Below are 21,305 nucleotides of genomic sequence, written 5' to 3' on the forward strand. Positions count from 1 at the left end.
AAAATAATTTATAATAAATGCGAAATTCTTACATTGAATTTAGAACATATTGAGACTAATCTACAGTCAGCTAGAAAAAAAGAAGACTTGGAAATGGCCTTTGTGCATGTAAAAAATGTAATTCAAAATAAATCTTTGCTGCAAAAACAATTTGAAACTATTATTCCGTTGATGTCTCTGTTCTGTTATCCAATGAAGCCATTCCCCTCAAACACGTTGACGATACAAATTTTGAAAGCCGTCTTACTCCATACCACTAACGAAGGTTGGCTTTTATATTTCGAGATTTGGCAACCCTAGTGTTGCAAACTGGCAGTTCAGAACTGCCTGACATAAGAGCGCTAGTCGTGTTGCTTACAGTTACATAAAATATTCATCACGGAATGGAATTAAATCGCGAATATTTTCACGCGGTTATTTTTTACAAATTTTGACGTGGATTATCTCAACAACAGTGCATCGATGAACCTAATTAAATTTTTGGGGCTGAAGATCCATTTAGGACCAGGGTTTATCGATGGTATGATGAATCAAATCGAAGTCGAAGATCACTCCTAGAGGGATTTTATGAAGGTCGTCCAAAATCAGCTGTTGTTGTTGAAACTATTGATGCTCTGCGCAAACTAATATTGCCAGATCGTCATGTCATCTATCGTGGATCGAGACATCTATACGTATAAGTATTAGTGTAGAACTTTTTTTCGGAAAAACTGGTCATATCGGAACCAAACTCCTACAATATCGCAGAATAGTAAATTCTGAGAGGTACGTAACCATTTTTGTGCCAGTTGTCTTTCAAGAAATCAGGAAAACCAACCACTGAATACGGATCACTTTTCACCGAGATAATAAAAGCTCTAACACATAGACTGAAACAACTGCATTTTTGAGACCATAAAACTTCGATTTGATAAGTAAGCCACCGTAAGGTCTTGACCTGAAACCGAAGGACTTCTTTTTATGAAACTTGAACTAAGAAATGAACTTAATCGATTTTCTAGCCACTGGCCGAATTTCCGCATTAACTCCTTGTGCCTAAAGGCAGAATTAACCAAAAAGTTGGACCTTATCGATGCATTCGCTGCCACCAAAGCTCACTTCTAAATTCCAAATAGTTAATCATGATAGTCAACAGATTTTATAAAACAACCGATCGATAAATGAAAGAGATGTTTCTGCCTTGCTATCCCGATACTTGTACACCATAAAGTACAACAAGATTCTTATTAATGCAAAAACCTCCTAAAAAAGGTTGCATGCAGATGCATATATTTACAAATTGTCGGAATTTTACCTATTTTTTATTTGTATATTTTAAATTCAGCTACATTTAGTGCTCGTTCGTAATTTCTTCAAGCCTCTTAATTAATTTTACCCTGCACCTACGAAATTTTGTACTGTATTCTGAAGAAATTTCACGCAACATTACTCAATAAATTAAGTTTATTTCACGAAGTGCATTTTTTTACAATTACGCTCCATCGTTCAGTCATTGTCGAGACAGCGACCAAACAATATTACACATAGTCTTGCCGGCGAAGCAAATGTGCCCTGCAAGAAATTCTTTTTTATTACGAAAGCATTTTCACTTAATTAAGATATAAAACTCATAACCCATACCCATAACTCAGAACCTGACAGATTTCAGACAAATTCGGTAAGTAACATTACATTTCTATGTCGCATTGCAAAAATGCATCTGGTTCTATCATTTTCTAAAACCAATGAATTTGCCAGCTTATGACCAAAAATTATACAACGTGAGCAACGAATGCAAGGACTCTAGTTCCTATTTCGAACTCTTTATCGGAAATATTTGTAAATATTTTAGATATATTATAGAAACTTTGATAGAACTCCTATCTGATAATAAAATTTGCCATGAGCCAAAAATGAGAAAGGTTTTCTCCTAATACCTTTTTCTTTATTGGCGTAGACACCGTTTACGCGGTTATAGCCGATAGAGCACCAGTCGTTCTTGTTTTTGTCCATTCGGACGACATGACCTAGCTATCGTAGCCGTTGTCTCCCAATTGGTTGAACTATGTCAATGTTGTCGTATACCTCATATAGCTCATCGTTCCATCAAATGCGATATTCGTGGTGACCAAAGCGCAAAAGACTATACATACATGTTCCGCAGAACCTTCCTCTCGAACATTTGTAACGTCGAGTCATGAGATGTTGTCATCGTCCGTGTGGGGATACCAAATTCAGAGATAGGGGCATAAAGGCAGCTCCTTTTCAAGCTATCAAAAGCAGCTTTGAAATCGACGAGAAGGTGGTGCGTGTCGATTCTCTTTCAAGGGTCTTTTCTTAGATTTTGGGCATGGTGAATATCTGGTCAGTTTTTGATTTTACAGGCCTTAAACCAGACTGTCAAGGTCAGTTTGTTGACGGTAGGCTTTAATCTTCCACACAGTACGCTTGATAGAAATTTATATGGGATGTTGAGAAGGCTTATCCCACGTTAGTTGGCGCATGGGGCCTACCTTTTTGTGGATTGGGCAGAGCACAATTAAATTCCAATTTTCGGACATTTCGTCCGACCATATTCTATGAGAAAGCTGATGCATGCTCCTTTCAATTCTTCGCCGCCGTATTTGAATAGCTTGACCGGAAATCCATCGGCCCCCGCTGTATAGTTTTTCAGACGGGTAATTGCTATTCTAACTTCTTCATCTTCATCAATTGCTCCCAATATAGCGTACATATATAATAATTACCTTATTTCTACCTGACTTTTAATCATACAGGTTGTTCAAAACCTGTAAAGTTTTTATGAAATTAAATAAAAAAGCTTATAATAATAATGTGATTTAACCTTAATATGAATAGAACTTGTTTAGACTTTAGTCCAAAGCTCATATCCGAAATGTAATGAAATCTGACCCTTTGGTTAACGTTAGGCAAATCATTTCAATTCATTACATTTAGCGTCTTCGGTTGAATTTATATTAGCTATGTGTTATTTGGGAATGAATTTCACGAAATGAATTTATTATAGTATGACACAAATTTGATTGACCTATAACAAGATCAAAATTTGGTTTTAATCCAATTACGATTTCGTTGAACAGTGAATTTTGAATTTTTTCGTTAAAAATTTTTAAAATAAAATTTTGCAACACCGGCTTTAACCGCGACAAATTGCAAGAGTATGAATTGTTCGGTTACACCCGAGCAGGGTTATGCAGGGCTACCCTTACTTGCTTTAAATTGATAATGCTGCGAGGCCTGCCAATGTTTCCTGACACATTGCAGAGCACAGGCAGGTTTTGATAAGTTTCAATTTAGAGAAACTGTGCTCTTCGCTAGCTCTCGACAAAAGAAATATTAGCCCCACTCGTTTTGACAGACAATAAGTTGAACCAGAGAAATACACATATATATAGTATACATCTTGAAATAAATTAAAAATGTTTACTAAAACCCGTTCGATTTGTCAAACGAGCGAAATCCAAATATGTTCTCACATTTGATATCAAAATGCTTAATAATTCCAACAAATAGTAAAATAGGGTGTATAACGTAATACCGACAAAGTAAAACACCAGCCAATCGAAATACCGACAAAACAAAACACCTGCAAATGAAAATTCGGAGAGAAGAAATTTAAAAATAAGATACCACATTTAATAAAAAAGTGGTAATATGGTAGCTAGATTCCAAAGAATAAGACGCCCCTATCCGAATGTAAAATTATTGAATTTTAGTTGAGTAATTAAAAACAAAAAAAGACTGTGTGTATTTTATGAAAGGTGGCATTGTACTTTCGAGAATAGGTGGGCTTCTCTTTCTGTGCTTCGGTTTAAAAGATGGCGAGTTCCCTTTTGCTGTTCACAAAGTAAATATACGGACACGATAAAATATTTTTCACATGTCGGCATTTTGGTTTGATGGTGTTTTGATTTAGCAACAGATTTGAATTTTGTCGGTATTTTAACGGGTCGGAATTTTGAACTTCGGTCCGAATGGATGTTGGTTAAAATCTTTTTTGCACATTGACAGCTAATAAGATAATCAACTTTTTTGGATTTTTGTTTTTTTAGCCCAAGTAAACCAACGTGAGTTTCATGTATTATGGAATCGAACAAAGTCAAAATTTCAGTAAAATATCAACTGAGGTTCTAATTCGCAATATTGCGATCGACCACAAAGCAAGTGGGGTAGTATAAATACCGAGAGGTTAAAAGCTAAACGAGACGCATATACAGACAAAAAAAGAAAGAGGCCGAGTTGCGTGAGTAAGAAGAGTTTGAGAAGCTGGCCGACAGGGGTAATGCTCGAAAATTCTACGAAAAGGTTAGGCGAGCAACGGAAGGTTTCAAGACCGGAGCATATTATTATAGAAACCCACAAGGTGATCTAGTGGCTGACGTTTAAACCACACGGATTCCCCAATCGATGACGATGGAATAAATGTTCCATTGCCCGACTATGGAACTTACTACCGTAAGATAAGCCTCTTTAATATGGCAGATAAGGTCTTATCCAGCTCAGTGTGTGAAGGACTGGCTTTGGACATCGCATTCGCGACATGGCTCACACGTCACAGCCACAACATTGAAATAGTAGACAACTTCTTCTATCTAGGAACCAGTATCAACACTAACAACAATATCAGTCTTGAAATAAAATCCAGAATTACTCTTACACATAGGTGCTATTTTAGACTGATTGGGAAATTGAAAAATAAAGTCCTCTCCCGACGAACAAAAACCAAGAAACTAATGGCTCGCTATATATAACGCATACGAGGTATCTACGCCAGTAAAGAAGAAGAAGAATGAGTCCGTGTATTAGGTATCTGGGTTTTTTGAAAGTTATGCTCCGTTTTCGACAATTTTTGGATATGAGCTGCCATTTCTAAGCACAATTTACGGAAAATAGTATATCCGATAATTTCATTTTTGCTTGATTCATAAAAGATAAGTCGGTAGAATAGATCAAGAGATATAAAGTTTCACTTAAAAGTGCTATGCTCACTGTCAAATTTTTATACCGATTCCTATGAAGAAGCTCTTGAACATCATCTTGGATATGCTATGGTTTCTGACGCATTTAGTAAAGCAAAAAAATAGTGTTTTTCATTTAATTGATAGAAAGAAAAACTTAAATGTAGCTATGCTCATTTGCAGGGCTGGACCATTCATTTAGGCAGTTGATTAGGACGCAAGAATATTAGGGCGGCATTTGGAAAATTTCCTGAGCATATTTCATTATTTTATTTCGTTTAAATAAAACATAAAATAATTTACAGAATTACTTCATTCACTTCATTTTCATATAATATATAAAACTCATAGTTTCATATTTTCGCATTCTAAAAAAAATTATAAACAATAACAGGAGGGTCAAACCACGTCAAGTGGTTCATGAAATTTAATGGAATTTGATGGAATTTCATGAAATAATTATATCACAAGGTATGCGTCTGGTCTGGTGATTTTGCGAAATTTTCATGGACCACTTGACGTGGTTTGACCCAGGAGTAATATTATTATTTTTCAATGGTAGCAGTTAGTATGGTGCGTTAAAAATATTAATGTATGCACCTTTAATCAGAAATGGCACTTTCCTTGAAAAAAACTGAAAATACAGATATTTTTTATACACTTGCAATCAGTTGCTACAGAGTATTATAGTTTTCTTCACCTAATGGTTGCAAGTATCACCTAAAACTAAACGAGATACATATAGGGTTATACTTATATATATAAATGACGAGAAAAGTTGAAATTCGGTTGACTGGCTGTCTGTCCGTTCGTCCATGCAAGCTGTAACTTGAGTAAAAATGAAGATTTCTTGATGAAATTTGGTAGGCAGGTTTCTTAGTACAAAAAAAAATTCCAATTCGCAGATGGAGGGAATCGCACTAGCAAGAGGCACCTCTGGATAAAAATTTTTGAAAGGGGCGTGGCCCCGCCCTCTAATACTTTTAATGTGCTTATCTCCTAAGCCACTAAAGCTACAACAACCAAATTCGCCCGACATAAATATATCAAGAACTGCTACCGATAGTGTGAAAATGAATGAAATCGTATGAAAATCCCGCTCACTCCGCATATAACAGTACAGTTAAAAAATACTAAAAGCTCGATAAATCAATAAGTAAATGCGCCAGAAATTAAAAATTTGTCGCAGGGTTGGTATGGCAAGGATTTATAGGGCCGTGGTAAAAATTGGACGACGGGCATGGCACCACCCACTTTTTGGTGAAATCCTATACCTCGGGACCCGACTGACCGAGTTCGATACCATTTGGAACGTGACATTCTTTTCACATTCCTATGTCACTCTGTGAAAATGAGCAAAATCGGACAATAACCGTGCCTACTTCCCATACAGCACAATTTTAAATCTCACTTGATTCTTTTACTTTCTAATGCCTTTAGTGTATGCCACTTTAAGACAAAAAGCTGTTCAAGACCATAGGTACCGAATATGTGGGCCCCAGTGCAATAGAAATTTAAACAGAATCCTTTTCCTGCAGTAGTAATTCTGTGTATCAAAAACGGGTGGAATCGGGTCAATACTTCCCTGAGCCGACATACTTATTACATATACATACTTATTATAAAGATTTTCGAACTTTCTGGTGACTTTATGCTGGATATGTCGGTCAATATTTGAGTTATCTCATTGAAAATTTCGGAACGCATTTGACTCATAATCATTGTGCCTAAAATGAAAACAAATGGGAGCACCTAGCACTCATATGACCATTACCAGGATTTTTGAATATCTGGCTGATTTTGTATCATGTCTACGTATAAATATTTTGGTTTTACTAACAAATCTTATGAATATTTACGTAGGCCAGAGTATAAGTTTTATATGGAAGATTCCGATCCTCTGGTTGACGTTTTACATCGTAAGGTATTTCCCTGGCTTTTATTCCAGCAAGACTATAAAATGTTCGGTTGCATCCGAACTAAGCCCTTTCTTTCTTTGTTATTCTTGAATATATTCCCTCACAAACAAAGATACAATATCATGGTGCAAAAGGCAAAGCCACCGCTAAATGTTGCTTTTGTCCAATTTTCTTCACCATTTCAAATAAAATTGTATACAAAACCATTACTCCATTTGTTGCAATATGTCCAAGCAAAACAGCTGTCACAAATTAACTAAACATATGTATAAAACAAGGCGGCCGTGAAAAGAAAACAAGGCGGTTTTATATGTTTAGCATGTGAGCATAATATAAGAAAGAGATATGAGTATTAACATAACGCAACAAAATTATCGAAAATCGAATACACCTAGCCTGGGAAAAATCTAAATTAGTTGAGTACAAACATCGTTTGAATCTGCAATAAACCTTGTTTAATTGCATTTAATTGCAATTAAAACATTAGTGGTATTCATTTAATGTCGCAAACTTGTGGCAATTATAGCAAACTTTGCAAAATGGCAATACCGCAAAACAGTTGTTCATTTTTGTATGCAATTTCGTTTGCAACACAATGGCAACTATGCGAGCCAATTCTAAATGGCATCCATGGCAATTTGTGGCATATCAGTATCAGCTGATCATTAAAACAGTTCAAACAAAGTTCTTATAAAATGGAAGAAGAAAGTATATTTAACTTTTATGTACTATTATTTTTCTCTAACTTTCAATTGTCTGTGACACATGTGTACATGTATTTATAGAAAAAACGTTCGCGGATAAATGGAACTTTTCGTTGGACAGAACGACAAACTAAAGATTTACTCAACATTATCGTGGAAAATGTAAAAGCTAATCCGGAACAGTTCGAGGTAATATGTTTGCTATTTCCAATAAGAGGGTATTTAACATTTAGTGAACGTACATATGTATTGTAGAAACCAACTGCTCAAAAATTCTATGAGCATATTACAAAAAATGCATGCGCACAAAAATGAGGCACCTAAAAACAAGTTTTTCGTCCGCACTGAAATGGAAGGGTCAAAGGATTGCTAGAAAGTGGAGATGTAAAAAGCGTTGAAGATTACATTAAAAAAATGTGTCCATTCTATGATGACTTGTGCGCAATATTTGGTCATCGTATAAATGTGCAGCCGCCAGCTATCTATCAATCTACCATGCCAGTGTCATACTTTTGAAGTAGATGCGTTGATGGAAAATGATGGCGAAACATTTTCAACAAGTTTACCTGAAAGTCCGTTGGCCAGTCCGACTGTGGTGCTTCCTTCTACATCAGAGAGTGTAACAAGTCCGTCCGCCCTGTCCATCGCAACAAGTGCTTGTACGCAAAATACCACTACACCAAAAAGAAATTTGAAAAGGCCTCAAAACTCAAACCCATTTGCATTATTATTTTAAATTCAATCAAAAAAGCTGGAATTAGAATCACAAAATCTAGAATTCGAAAAGGAAAAAGAGCAAAACAAATTCATGTTACAGAAGCTACAACTTGAGAAGGAGGAAAGGATCGAAATGGAGAAAATAAGATTGGAGCACGAAAGATTGTCAAGTGTTGATACGTCAAACAAGGAAATGCTTGATGAAGAGCCCCTTGCCGGAACATAAGGAGGTATATTCGTAAGGTTATGATCCGCAAAAGAAAGCGTACTCTAAATTTTTCGTTTTTCTTCGGAACCACGCTCAAAAGTTTGGCTTAAATGCCAAAATATTTCTTTTTTAAATTTTTTAAATGCTCTAATGTGCATATAGAACATGAATTTATTCCAATAAATAAGCTTTAAATTGTTAGTACAAATTCTTTTATTCATTGTTTGCATAACTTAACAATTCATAGATGGTTCGGCGTACCGCTTCCCCTTCATTAGTTCGAGCAGTAGGTAATGACTCTAAGACAACGTGCTCAGATTCCTCAAGCTGGTAATCGAAACGATCGTCAAGACGGAGTATAATATTGTGCAACAACGCGCAGCAGATAATCCTCTACTCTATTCATGCCTTTTTCATCCTTTATTTGAAGTCTCAACGTTTTCAAGCTGCCAAACCTTTCCATCAACATGCCATAACAATGCTCATTTCTAATCCTATAACGACTGAATATTTTGTTAAAGAAAGTTCGCTGACGCTGTGTTAGTTCTCTAGAGTTTTCTCTAAATGGTGTTATAACAGTTCGTGACAATTTATAGGCACTGCCACATGCGATCCATTCAGCTCCTCCAAAAAACACATCGGTGTCATTCGACAATTCGCAGTTACCAAAAATACGTGCATCATGTACGCTACCTGGATAGCCTAACACTAAATGTCTTATTTGAAGCGAATGGTCACAAACGGCTTGAACTTTAACTGAGTATTGGTGCTTTCGTGAAAAGTAAGCTTCTGGGTCTTGAGAAGGTTTTTCCGCCAAAGGAATTTCAATACCATCGACGTATCCCACGCAGTTTGGCAATTCACCCCAGGTTTCTGGCACGAGCTTTTTACGTTCATCGCTATTTGGCCAAAACAGATACTGATCTTTATGCTTTAACAGTGCTTTAAAAATTCTGTCAGTCAAATTCTAATATACAGAAAAAGATAAACATTAATCTAACAAAACAATGACAAACACTAACCTGAATGATACCACCATCACTAACTCCAAACAAGCCAGCAATCTTAGACAGAGTGGCGCCTTCACCATTTGAGCCTAAGCGATATAATACGATTGCTAATTGTGTTTTGAGAGGGAATTGTTTGCAAGAACGTATTTGGTTGAACGACGCATCATCCTTTATTAAATTTAAAATAAAGTCGAAGGTTTTCCAGTTTAAGCGTGTAATCTTCTTGAATCTAGTCTCATCAAGTTCCCATAACACGTCGTTTAAGAATTCCTTACACTTAGGCACACTATTTTGAATATACGGCACACTGTACCTGCATTCTTCGCCCAGGGCCAAAACAACCAGCAGTTCCTCCAATATGTAATATTCTTTTATTGTCTTCTCTTCTACCAGAAAACAGAATTTTACTCATTTGAAGCAAAATACAAATTAAATATATACCTTCGTCCTCACAAAAATTGTCGACAATCATTAAATCATTTAATGCAGCTACTTCTAATAATTTAAGAAGTTTTTGTTTTTCGCTCACTCTCAGCATTTTAAAATATTCACTTTGAACAAATAAACAGCTGACTTGTACGAGTTTTACTATCATGTTTTGCCATTGGGCACTCATTTAACCGTAATGACAACTTTCTAAGTTCGCCATTATTGCATACATGCGAAATTAAATGAGTACCATTATTGTCTTACATGATGTTAGGGAGTTCAAATGGATTTGACTGACTAGCTTTTTCTTATGCCAGCGTATCATTTTTGATCCAAACTCTGTTGTCATCGTAATATAAATCAAAACTAATGTTCGTTTTCGTGTAGTTGAATTGCCTCAACTTCAATCCAACTGAGTGGAATTGAAAACCGTAATTTGACCGTCAAAAATTTGAACTTTTAAATATATGGTGGTTTTTTTACTAAAATTACTATAAAATTTTTAAAAAGTTATAAAATTTGTCGTTAAGGTCGATAAATTGTCTCGGACCGGCCCTGCTGATTTGGAATTTCAATTTTCATATCACAAAAAAATAACTTTAATTTTTAATTTATTATAATATTAATGACGTCCATACGCCGCTCACGAAGTTTTTAAGCATTACTGACTGATCAATTAAAATCAGGCCTTTGTATGGACAACTGTTTATTGTGCAGATTATATTTTAGTACGGTAAGGCGGACGTTGGAAGTTTAAAATCTCTATAGTATGTTTAATTGTGATTAGAGGAAGCCCTTACTTACGATCATCACGGCGAATTTTAATCATTGACACCATAAACTTTTCAGCCACAGCTACACCTTTAAGGGGGGCGGTAAGGTTTGACAACTTTTTTTCCTTTTTTTTTTATTTTTTTTTTTTCTGAACCATCAACATCTCAAGAATATTGTATTAAAGTTTCAGGTCATTCGGAGAAAAACTAACGAAGTTACAGCAGGTTGAATAACGGTACCTCCAGCTACCTGCGCTGAGTGTACAAAACTTTGAATCGATTTTCCCAAATAAGTCATTTTTAAAGTCGGTGACCAGCCAACAGAAAAAACTACTACATCGATCGTTTTGAAATTTTGTACAAATATTCTACATATATATAGCTCTCGAATGACGTCAATTTTTTCCCAAAATTTTAATTTCTAAGAATTTTACAATAACAAATAGGTCGATTTTTTCGTCTAAAATCGTCATTTTGGCTTGAAAATGGTACCAAAAATTGAAAAATTGAAAAATTAAAAAAAAACTCGACGTCAATTGAAAGATAAACTAACAAACTAAAGAAAGCATTTTAACTTTTTGGTTTCAGATGATCCAGTGATGCTTTAGGCTGGTCACCGCACAACAACTTTTTTTCGAAGTGCCTGCAGAGATCGACGATAAATCCGTTATTCCTCGCTATTTTTCGATAAAACTTTTTTAAAGTATCCTTCAAATGTTGTACTTTCATATAATAATAAGTAAAAAAACCTACAGCAATAATTTTTTCTAAAAAAATTCACGAAAAAAGGTCTTTTTTCGACCAAACAAACCTTACCCCCCCTTAAGCGCACGACTAAAATTGTCTTCTTTTTGGTGATCAGAATTACCCCCCCTATATAGCGTGAATTACCACCATTATATTTCTTTTTATAGAATTATTTAAAATCACAGGTATATTGCAACAACCACACGTGTATTTAAGGAAGAGATTCAAGGTTACATCAGTGACATTCAGCCTCATTTATAGGTTGCAGAATTGTCATACAAATTGCATCTAACGAGGGCGTATGTGTACGAAGAGATGTGGTTACTCCATAAATAATCCTATTCTATATACTTTATGATTCAATAAAAATACAATTGAATATAATTACGTTAATTTTGGGCATTAATTATCGCCCAATTACCGAGTTTTTTCATTCTCAAAATCTGAAATCAATAAAGACAATACTGACATTCTAGAGGTTAAGATATTACATTAAGAAAGTGATAAAGCTTTCAACTCAGAATTTCATATATTGTTCGCAATTTAGAGAAGTATAAATAATAAATTTATGTTTATAGAATCATGTTTGAGACGATACCAATGGATAATAAAAATTAAATATTGACAAGAGAAATTGGTTTAATATGGTCTGTTATTGTTCATATTATTTAAAATTAATAAATTCGTCGTAGACTTAGCATCTTTTGACATGTAGAAGACCCCAGTTGTTGTGGCTTCGCTTATAAAAGAGTTTACGGAAAAAGTACACTTTTCTGATGAGAAAACCGAATTAATATCTTGTACTTGTTCAAAAGTATGAAATTCGTTTCATTCTTCGTAATTTTTTTATAAGTAGGGACTAATTGTGTATAATACATTTCTATAGAGAAAATACGGTTTTGATAGCACTGGTAGAAAAATTTACTTCTCAAGCATTGATGAAGGTATCAGGGAAAAGTTCAGAATAGCGCCGAACCAGAAACTCAATATTTAAGCTTTATTTTAGCTAATGCAATTTTTTGAAATTTTTCGTATTAGTTAAATTAGTTAAAAATCTTAATCATCGATGAAAACCCATTTTTTGAAGTTAGTTTAACCCAAAAACTGAGGAACCCTTACAACGTTTAATGTTAATATGCAAACTAAAGAGTAAAAATTTTCTGAAATATGTTGCTTAATTTATTAAATAAATTACCTGATGTCTCAGATTCCAGAATGTCCATTATTAAATGCTATTCCTTCACACAAATTTGTGTATCCAATAAATTTATACACAGTTTTACATAACTTTTAATTAAATATTATAAAATTAAAGCCCAAATTATATACACTTTCACTATCTCATATCAGATGATATTTAGTAAAATAATGTTAATACTCTTAAATATCAAATCTGCACCCGAAAACAGTAATCGGATACCATATACATATCTATTAATCAAAGTTTTATTTATTTGATAAAACAATACACTCTATTTGCAGTAGTTAAATTGTATATCCACCTATTAAAAATATTCTTATAAAATCACTATCATAATTAAAGACGTGAATTGGTCGATAATAGTAAAAACATTACAGAAAAAACTCGTATAGAACAATTGTATTAGGCACATAGAAGAAGAACCCACATCAGTGAATTTATTATGAATATCCACTCGACACGAATCCGTCAAATGAAACAAGAGGTCTGAACAACACTGACGAGTACTTCTCAGATGGCTTCTGGATAGCCCTCGAATAAGTTTTTCCATTAAAGATGAACTCTGAGTTTTGGTTGGATGAAAAAATTTTGCTTTTTTTTACTTGCAGTTTTTGAGTCTTCATCAAACACATTTATTTCCCCTGCAGGTCGACTATTCTTGCTCTCTCTAAGCGTTTGATAAGTTATAAAGAGTGAATAAATATGATAGGCTGCGCAACGGCCAATCCAAACTCGTTATGGAAGTAGTGGTAACCTCCCCAAAAGAAAGTAATATGGCTTATACCCTATCATTGCAATCACTACTACACCAATAGAATTACGGCACCACATTTTTACTTTTACATATGTACATATCACTTCATCTCTATCTTACGTACGTAATTTGGCTTTTACAATCACTATGCCGAATTAAAGGAAAAGCAATCATTTAAATAGACATTGGATATATGTATGTTTACTGACATCTTAAAGTAAAAATATATTAAGTACTTACATACATATATAAAGAATAAAATTTTTTTGTGAGTGTGTATTATATTTTCTCATGGAATGACGTCAGTGAATAAATAATACAATTCCAACTTCCTTATATTATATACCTTTAACTCACATATGTATACATTCTTTTATACATATATGTATGTACACTTATTAATTACAACAAATAATAAATAAGGAATTTTTATACAGTTACGCAGAGCTGATCTCTTATAAAAACCCTATTTGTATATGCATATACATAAGTACACCAGACTACTCTGAAAATATAGTAGGGAATATAATTCCGAGCTAGTACCATTTTGATAGCAATTTACCAATACGTTTTTATATTTGAGCAATGATGATTCGCTTAGTAATCCTTCTAGCCTTCCGGAGCATCAACATGTAAAAATAAAATGAATATTAATGTCTGTACTCCTTAAATGGCTTTACGATTTCTTATATTATAATTATTATATCAGCAATATTAATTAGTAAATGTCTTTCCTCAGCAATTCCGTGAGCAAAACTATGGCTTGCTGACACAATTTGCTCAGTGGGGATTAGGGTGGGTCGATTCCGGACTTTTTTCGATTCGGGATTTCTAATAGTGCGGAAAAGTTGCCTTAGTACTTCCTGATTTCAATGCAACTTTTTGTTTTGAGATCGGATTGCATCTTCAACCTTAACTCCGGCCTTGAAATTTCGGAAATTCGCCTAAAATCGTGAAATTGTCAACCTACCGCCTGAAATACGCATCTCATGGCAAAATGTATAAAACAAAAGTTATTTGTCACGTCATTTGCTACCGAAATGGTAGTAGGACGAACCGTTCCCGAGATACGAGCGAAAAGGCGGCGCGCCACAGCGCAAGGTGAAAATTGTTGCAGCTCTCAGCTAACCTGTATTGGTCACCCAGAACCCACCACTGGAGATAGCGGTCACCATATACATACTTACATAGCCTTTTTCGTTTGTTCGTATTTTAATTATAAATTAATCGAAACTTATATTCCACCTATTTCTTTATAATTATTTAAATTAAACATGCTAAAGTATATGTGTAAAAGTTAAAATTAAGAAAAAGGTTTCTTTTTCTTTAATATATAAGATTAAAATAATACATTTCATACAAGCAAAATTATCATATTTAAAATTGACATTCGAAATTATATTCACCTTTTTAATTGCATTTTTTATGGTATATAACTTATTTTATACTCTTGCAGCCAGTTGCTACAGAGTATTATAGTTTTGTTCACCCAACGGTTGTACGTATCACCCAAAACTAAGCGAGATAGATATAGGGTTATACATATATATAAATGATCAGCATGACGAGAAAAGTTGAAATCCGGTTGACTGTCAGTCCGTCAGTGCAAGCTGTAACTTGAGTAAACAAATCTTGATGAAACCTGGTATACAGATTCCTTAGGACAAAAAAAATCGAGTTTGTAGATGGGCATAATCGGACCACTGCCACGCCCACAAATCGCCATTAACTGAAAACCTGAAAAGTGCCTTAACTAAGGACTAAATTAAGATATAAAACTGCAATTTGGCGCAGGGGATCGTAGTAGCAAGGGGCACCTGTGGATAAAATATTTTGAAAAAAGGGGCGTTTTATTGAAATTCCATATGTCGGGACCCGACTGACCGAATTCTTGGAATTCTTTTCATATTTCTATTTCACTCTGTAAAAATGAGCAAAATCGGACAATAACCATGCCTACTTCACATATAGCACAATTTTAAATTCAACTTGATTCGTTCAGTTTCTAATACACAAATCAAGAAGAAATTAATATAATCGGATTAAACTTTCCGTTCTTCGTGCTTTCATGCTTTAGTGTATGTCACGTCACGTTGTGACAAACAGTTGTTCAAATCCAACCAAAACTGTTCAAGACCCTAGGTACCGAATATGTGGACCCCAGTAAATATCGGTCAATGTGTGAGATATTCAATAGAAATTCAGACAGAATCCTTTTTCTGCAGTAGTAATTCTGTGTATCCAAAATGGGTGGAATCGGGATAATACTTCTCTGAGCTCCTATATACTTAATATAAAGATTTTAGAACTGCTACTTTATGCTGGATATATCGGCCAATATTTAAGTTATCTCAACGAAAAGTTCAGAGCGTATTTTATTTATAACAGTATATCATTGTGCCTAAAATTAATACAATTGGGCGAAAACTTCACCTAGCGCCCATATGACCATTACCAGAATTTTTGAACATCCGGCTGATTTTGTATAATTATTATATATAATGATGTAGATTTTTGTAATAAATCTTACGCCGTATGTACATATATTTAGGTCAGAGTGTAAGTTATATATGGTGTATGTATGTATATTGCAGGAATTGTGTACTGGAAAGTGAAGGAATCAAATGGAATTTAAAAGTCTTGTATGGTAAGTAGTCGTGGTTAAAGTCTGATTGTGCCCATTTTCACACTGTCACATAGGAATATGAGAAAATTGCTACCCATTAAAAAACTCTCATAAAGCTCTCTCATACCAGCCCGGTATTTTACGCTTTTAGTAGTTTTGAACAGTACCGTTATATGGGGAGTAAGCGGGGTTATCTTTCGATATCATCCATTTTCGCACTGTCGGTAGGGGTTCCTGAAATATTTTTGCTTAAAAAATTTGGTTGTTGTAGCTTTACTGGTTTAGGATATACGTAAATTAAAATTATTAGAGGGCGAGTCCACGCCTACTTCTTTAAAATTTTCTGCCCACAAATGCCACTTGCTACTGCAATCCCCTGTGCCAAATTAAAATTATATGTCTTAATTCAATGCTTAGTTATGGCACTTTAAATGTTTTCGGTTAAAGGCGTTTTGTGAGCGTGGAGTGGCCCGATGACGTCCATCTACGAGCTCGTGATTTTTGTTTGTACTGATGAACCTGCGTACCGAATTTCATCAAGATATCTCAAGTTTTACGCCAGTTCCAGCTTGCCCAGACGGATGGACGGACAAACAGACAGTCACCCGGATTTCAACTATTCTCGTCATCCTAATCATTTATATAAGTATTTATAACCCTATATCTATCTCAATTAGTTTTATGTTATACGTACAACCGTTAGGTGAACAAAACTATAATACTCTGAAGCAACAGGTTACAAGAGTATAAAAATGTTGTTCCACGTTCATTTTTCGACGACATCGTGAATGAATTACGATCAAATTTGATATTTTATTAACACTAAACCTACCATTGCCGGTCAAATTAACCGTTTTATAACTTTTGTAAAACTTACACATATTACATTTTATAAAAGTGCAAAACTTGGTATAGATGTGACAGACCAGAAAAATACAGCGTGAAGTCAAAAAGTCGTAGGTGGCCACTCCAGGTATTTTTCAATATTTTTGACCTAGCTGAAATAAATGCCTGGATTTTTGGAAATAACGGGTGAAAACATTTCGAGGCAGGAATTTTTGCTTTTACCAATATCGTCCTCAAGTTCTGATTTATTTGTACGAAAAACTTGCCGAATCAATTTTTGTAAAGGTTATAAAACAACAAAAATTTGCTCGAAGTGCGAATAATTTTTAAATAATATAAGGAATCCGAATAGAGTATATTATGTATGCATAACATCTGTATAAAAATTTAGTTTTATTAGTGGCTTACAATGAATTCTAGAAATTAGATAAAAATAAGTTTGGACGAAGCTACAGCAGTTTTTTTATTTTATATACATTAAGCAATAAATCAACAATTATCTGCATTTATAACTTTTTAACCCTCCGATGTTCGGTGCCTTATGATGCGGTAAGTGCATCATAAGGGTCTGCCCAGACCCATAAAAATAATGTAAGAAATACGGTTTTAAAAATAATATTATTTATTTATTTGAACGGATTAGTATTAATTATGAAGGGAAATTGGGTTTACAACTATATAGTTGCATGGAATGTTCATTAAGACATATGGGTCGATTACATTTGCTGCAGTTATAACGAGTTTTACGTCGCTTTTTCGAAGAAGAAGCAGCACAATGTAGCACGATGACCGTTTTGAAGCAACTTGAGCATATGATTGTTGCTGTGTTGCATCTGATGTCGATGGACAAGATTCCGGTACCTAAAAGTAGCGAAATAATTTATTTTAAATTAGTAAATATGAATACATGCATACACATATCTTTATACGCGGAGATATATGTAGGTGTGTATATAATTCATACTCACCTTGATATTGAAAAGATTCATTGCTTGTCTTATATGAGCAAACCTCCATACTAAGGGGTTAGTCGCCCGTTTCGTCATATGTGGAATAACTAGCTGCCGTGCCAATTCAATGATAAATGAGCGCCTCTTATCACTCTGCTTTGCCGGATTCAGCTCGTCATAGATGATAAATGAGGCCAAACCGGCAATATCCAGCATATTATAAAACATTGCCAGTGGCCAACGGTTTGTCGAGCGTTTGCACGAATAGCCAGTCAACATTTGATCCATTGTATCTACCCCCGCTTTAAATTTATTGTAGTCCAGAAATTTGATCTGGCTTGAATCCTTTCAATGGATCGGTGCTTTGACGGTAATGGGCAGTGGATAACATAATTACTGGCTTTTCGGCTTTGCCATATACGAGCACAGACCGATATTATTATTGTGATAACAAAATAAAGTGCTTTTAACATCACGCTTCGGGTTAAGCAATTCATGCGGAATGAAGGTCTTATTTTTCTTACGGTACCGACAAAAGCCACTCTACGATTCATCAACATTTCTGCCAAGTTGTATGTTGAAAAAAAATTGTCAGCATAAACAGTCCTACCGCTGTCCATATAATTTTGCATCAATTTCATGACGACCCGTTCACCTTGATTCGTTTCTCGCTGGCCACCTGGTGGTTTTCCAGTAGTTTGAAACAGAGTCACAAATCCACCACACTTTCATGCCATATTTTGCCGGCTTACTCGGAATATATTAGGTGAATCGAGTGCGCCCACGATATGGAAATAACTGTTCATCGACGGTTACATGACAATCCGGAGTGTATGCTTTCTCTAAATTGGCCATCAGCATGAGCTATACATCGTCCAGGGCAGCAGTTTTGCTTTGCTTCAACCTCTCAGCACGAGTACCACTGTTACCGAAACGGATGAAAGTAGTTAAGCTCTTAAACCGATTCAATGACATAGTTGCCTTATAAATTGGCATATTGTAGCTGGCCCACAATTCTTTCGCTGGCTGAAAATTCGAGTGGAATACACCAGCAATAAGTAGCATCCCAAAAAAAGCATACATTTCGTCTTCGTCAGTCATTACCCAAGAACGCTGTTTATTACTGGGATGCTTTTCATTCCATAGACGAAACGCTTCAACGGCTTTTCTGTTGGTTTCCCGCACAATGATACTTACGATTTCAGGAGACAGCAATAGCTTGAAAAGAGCTTTATGACTCGGTGACGCTCCTCGTAGTGGCCCTTTACGAGTAAAAGTTGTAACATTGTGACAACGAGGCCTTCCAGGTGGTGGAGGATTTGAATTCCACATTCTACCATCTTTCGACCTGTATATAAGGCCCTGGGTAATAGATGTGCTGCATGATTCCATTGTAGTTGAAGCCTCAAGAGCGATAGCTTCTCTATACAAATCCTCAATATCATCGTGGTTTTCAGCCAGAACAGCCTCTAACTCGATTTCCTGTTCTATATCTGATGCTTCACCGAAGTCATCTTCATCTGGAAAATATTCATGACAAATTGAAAAAAGAACTAATTGCTCGTTTCAGTGAGTCCAAGGAGAAGCAGCTGATGAAACTTCTAACAGGAATAGAACTGTTCAATAAGAAACCCAGTCAATTGTTGAGGGAAATGTGTGATCTGGCCGGCAATAACGTCTCTAATTAAGCTCTGTCAACATTGTGGTTGCAGCGAATGCCCAACAACGTTCGTTGCATATTGTCGGCGTGCAAGTCTACAGACTTGGAAAATCTCGCCGAGGTAGCCGATCGAATTGTAGATAATTCACCCTCATACATAGTTGCATATACAACCATTCCGCAAGACAATGAAGCCAATTGCACAGCTCTAAACATATCCAAGCAAAACACCTTGGAAGCACGACTATTGGCGTTGGAGACCTCTTTCAACCAAATTATTCAAAAACTAAGCGAAATATCAGTCAACATGGCTGCAACAATGAACCAACTCCGTGGTTCAAGCGCCGAAAGCGTTGGCGAACGAAGCAGAAGTCGACTACGTGGAAATACAAAAGTATGTTACTACCATATTCGATTTGGTGCAGCATCGAGGAAATGTAAAGCTCCATGCGAATTCAACAAACCTACGGACGGCACGCAGGGAAACTAATCCCGCTGCCGTCTATCGATGCAACTGATGGCAGCGTAGAACAAGACATCAGCATCAAAGGACAAAGACTGCACATTTTTGATAGCAAAAACAATCTTAACTTTTTAATTGACTCCGGGTCTGTCATCTCAATTGTACCACTGAACATCATTCATAAACACTCAACACTTACTCCTGATAGCCTTCAGCTTTTTGCAGCAAATGGCTCAACCATTCAAACTTTTGGTACCAGAAATCTGTCACTAAGTTTGGGCTTACGGAGGAGTTTCACATGGAACTTTGTAATAGCGAACGTCAAATCACATTCACAGTTCGGCAGGCTGAAATGCACAGCATATCAACAATAATCCCCTCATCTAAATTTCAAGACCTCATTAAGCAGCATGTTGAGTTGGCAACGCCTAATATTTACACCTTGCCAACATCAATGGACGTCAATCACCAAATTGTAACAGATTGCCGACCTATTGCAGAGCCACTTCGCCGTTACTCCGGAGAAAAACTAAATGTCTGAACTGTTGCAACTAGGTATAATTCGTACATCAAGTAGTCCTTGGGCAAACCCAGTTCACTTAGTGAAAAAGAAAACTGTTGGATGGCGAGCCTGCGGTGACTATCGCACCTCGATAGCATAGTAGATATAAAAAGAGCTTATTACAATATACGCATGTGCGAACAAGACATAGCGAAAACAGCAGTTCGAACGCCAATTGGACTTTTTGAGTTTGTCGTTATGCCATTTGGGCTAAAAAATGCCACTCAAACGTTCCAAAGATACACAGACATCACATTCTGAAATATCGACTTTACCTAGATGACATTCTCATATTTTCAGAAAATGAAAAAGAACATCACAAGCATGTTCAGTTGGTGCTGCAGAAGCTTAAAGAGGCAAAACTGTGTGTCAACCTATCCAAGTGTGAGTTTTGCTTTAGCGAACTAAACTTCCTAGGATACCACATCTCAGCGGAAGGTACACAGCCACCGAAAGAAAGAGTAGAAGCAATCTGTCAATATCCAAAACCGAATACAATTGTTGAACTCCGACGGTTTCTAGGAATGGTAAATTTCTACAGGAAACATATTCCTAACGCCGCACAAATTCAAGCACCTCTACATAACCTTTTCAAAGACTCGAAAAAAATGACAAACGGAAAATCGATTGGGATGTAGAGCTTGAAAAAGCATTCAGCGACTGCAGAGCCAGTTTGGCTACACAATCATTGTTAAATTTTCCGGTATCAAATGCGTCGTTTGCATTAATAACAGATGCGTCGGAAACTGCAGCTGGAGCACACCTGGAACAACAAGTG

At 35.6% G+C, this 21,305-nt stretch overlaps 4 protein-coding genes and 1 pseudogene across 7 annotated transcripts in view; 1 reads left to right on the plus strand and 4 right to left on the minus strand.

Moving 5' to 3' along the window:
- The window catches only part of LOC120780333 (homeobox protein Nkx-2.4), a 113,511-nt gene extending 100,333 nt beyond the window's left edge, over window positions 1–13,178 (minus strand). For 2 of the 4 annotated variants that reach the window (XM_040112631.1, XM_040112628.1), the window contains exon 1: window positions 12,661–13,170. The gene's annotated coding sequence lies outside the window, so the exon portion shown is untranslated. Of the gene's footprint in view, window positions 1–8,147; window positions 8,256–12,660 lie in introns of all 4 variants that reach the window. The other 2 variants (XM_040112629.1, XM_040112630.1) reach the window with 2 other exon arrangements.
- Window positions 7,417–8,154, plus strand: LOC120780786 (annotated as a pseudogene).
- LOC120780334 (protein ALP1-like) lies at window positions 8,779–10,143 on the minus strand. The gene is made up of 3 exons (XM_040112632.1): window positions 9,958–10,143; window positions 9,529–9,902; window positions 8,779–9,473 (listed from the first exon to the last, which is right to left on the minus strand). Exons 1-3 carry the CDS (start codon window positions 10,130–10,132, stop codon window positions 8,853–8,855), a joined length of 1,170 nt encoding a protein of 389 aa, XP_039968566.1. The 5' UTR covers window positions 10,133–10,143; the 3' UTR covers window positions 8,779–8,852.
- A 4,359-nt stretch (window positions 13,179–17,537) lies between the features above and the next one.
- Window positions 17,538–18,153, minus strand: LOC120780787. Its single transcript, XM_040113036.1, has 2 exons — window positions 17,861–18,153; window positions 17,538–17,753 (listed from the first exon to the last, which is right to left on the minus strand). Exons 1-2 carry the CDS (start codon window positions 18,128–18,130, stop codon window positions 17,538–17,540), a joined length of 486 nt encoding a protein of 161 aa, XP_039968970.1. The 5' UTR covers window positions 18,131–18,153.
- A 102-nt stretch (window positions 18,154–18,255) lies between these two features.
- On the minus strand, window positions 18,256–21,063 carry LOC120780890. Its single transcript, XM_040113126.1, has 2 exons — window positions 18,947–21,063; window positions 18,256–18,868 (listed from the first exon to the last, which is right to left on the minus strand). The coding sequence occupies exons 1-2, from the start codon at window positions 19,232–19,234 to the stop codon at window positions 18,707–18,709; spliced, it is 450 nt and encodes a 149-aa protein (XP_039969060.1). The 5' UTR covers window positions 19,235–21,063; the 3' UTR covers window positions 18,256–18,706.
- Window positions 21,064–21,305: the final 242 nt, after the last annotated feature.

Source organism: Bactrocera tryoni, unplaced genomic scaffold, assembly GCF_016617805.1.
Source record: "Bactrocera tryoni isolate S06 unplaced genomic scaffold, CSIRO_BtryS06_freeze2 scaffold_25, whole genome shotgun sequence".
Lineage (NCBI taxonomy): Eukaryota > Metazoa > Arthropoda > Insecta > Diptera > Tephritidae > Bactrocera > Bactrocera tryoni.

Excerpts from the sequence above, each read along its gene's own strand:
- LOC120780334 (XM_040112632.1), bottom strand. The coding sequence starts at position 10,132 with ATGAGTGCCCAATGGCAAAACATGATAGTAAAACTCGTACAAGTCAGC. Across the intron at positions 9,903-9,957 it reads CAATTTTTGTGAGGACGAAG|AAGAGAAGACAATAAAAGAA; the intron begins GTATATATTTAA and ends GTTTTCTGGTAG. Across the intron at positions 9,474-9,528 it reads GTGATGGTGGTATCATTCAG|AATTTGACTGACAGAATTTT; the intron begins GTTAGTGTTTGT and ends TCTGTATATTAG.
- LOC120780890 (XM_040113126.1), bottom strand. The coding sequence starts at position 19,234 with ATGGAATCATGCAGCACATCTATTACCCAGGGCCTTATATACAGGTCG. Across the intron at positions 18,869-18,946 it reads GTAATAAACAGCGTTCTTGG|CCAGCGAAAGAATTGTGGGC; the intron begins GTAATGACTGAC and ends TCGAATTTTCAG.
- LOC120780787 (XM_040113036.1), bottom strand. The coding sequence starts at position 18,130 with ATGGATCAAATGTTGACTGGCTATTCGTGCAAACGCTCGACAAACCGT. Across the intron at positions 17,754-17,860 it reads TGAATCTTTTCAATATCAAG|GTACCGGAATCTTGTCCATC; the intron begins GTGAGTATGAAT and ends CGCTACTTTTAG.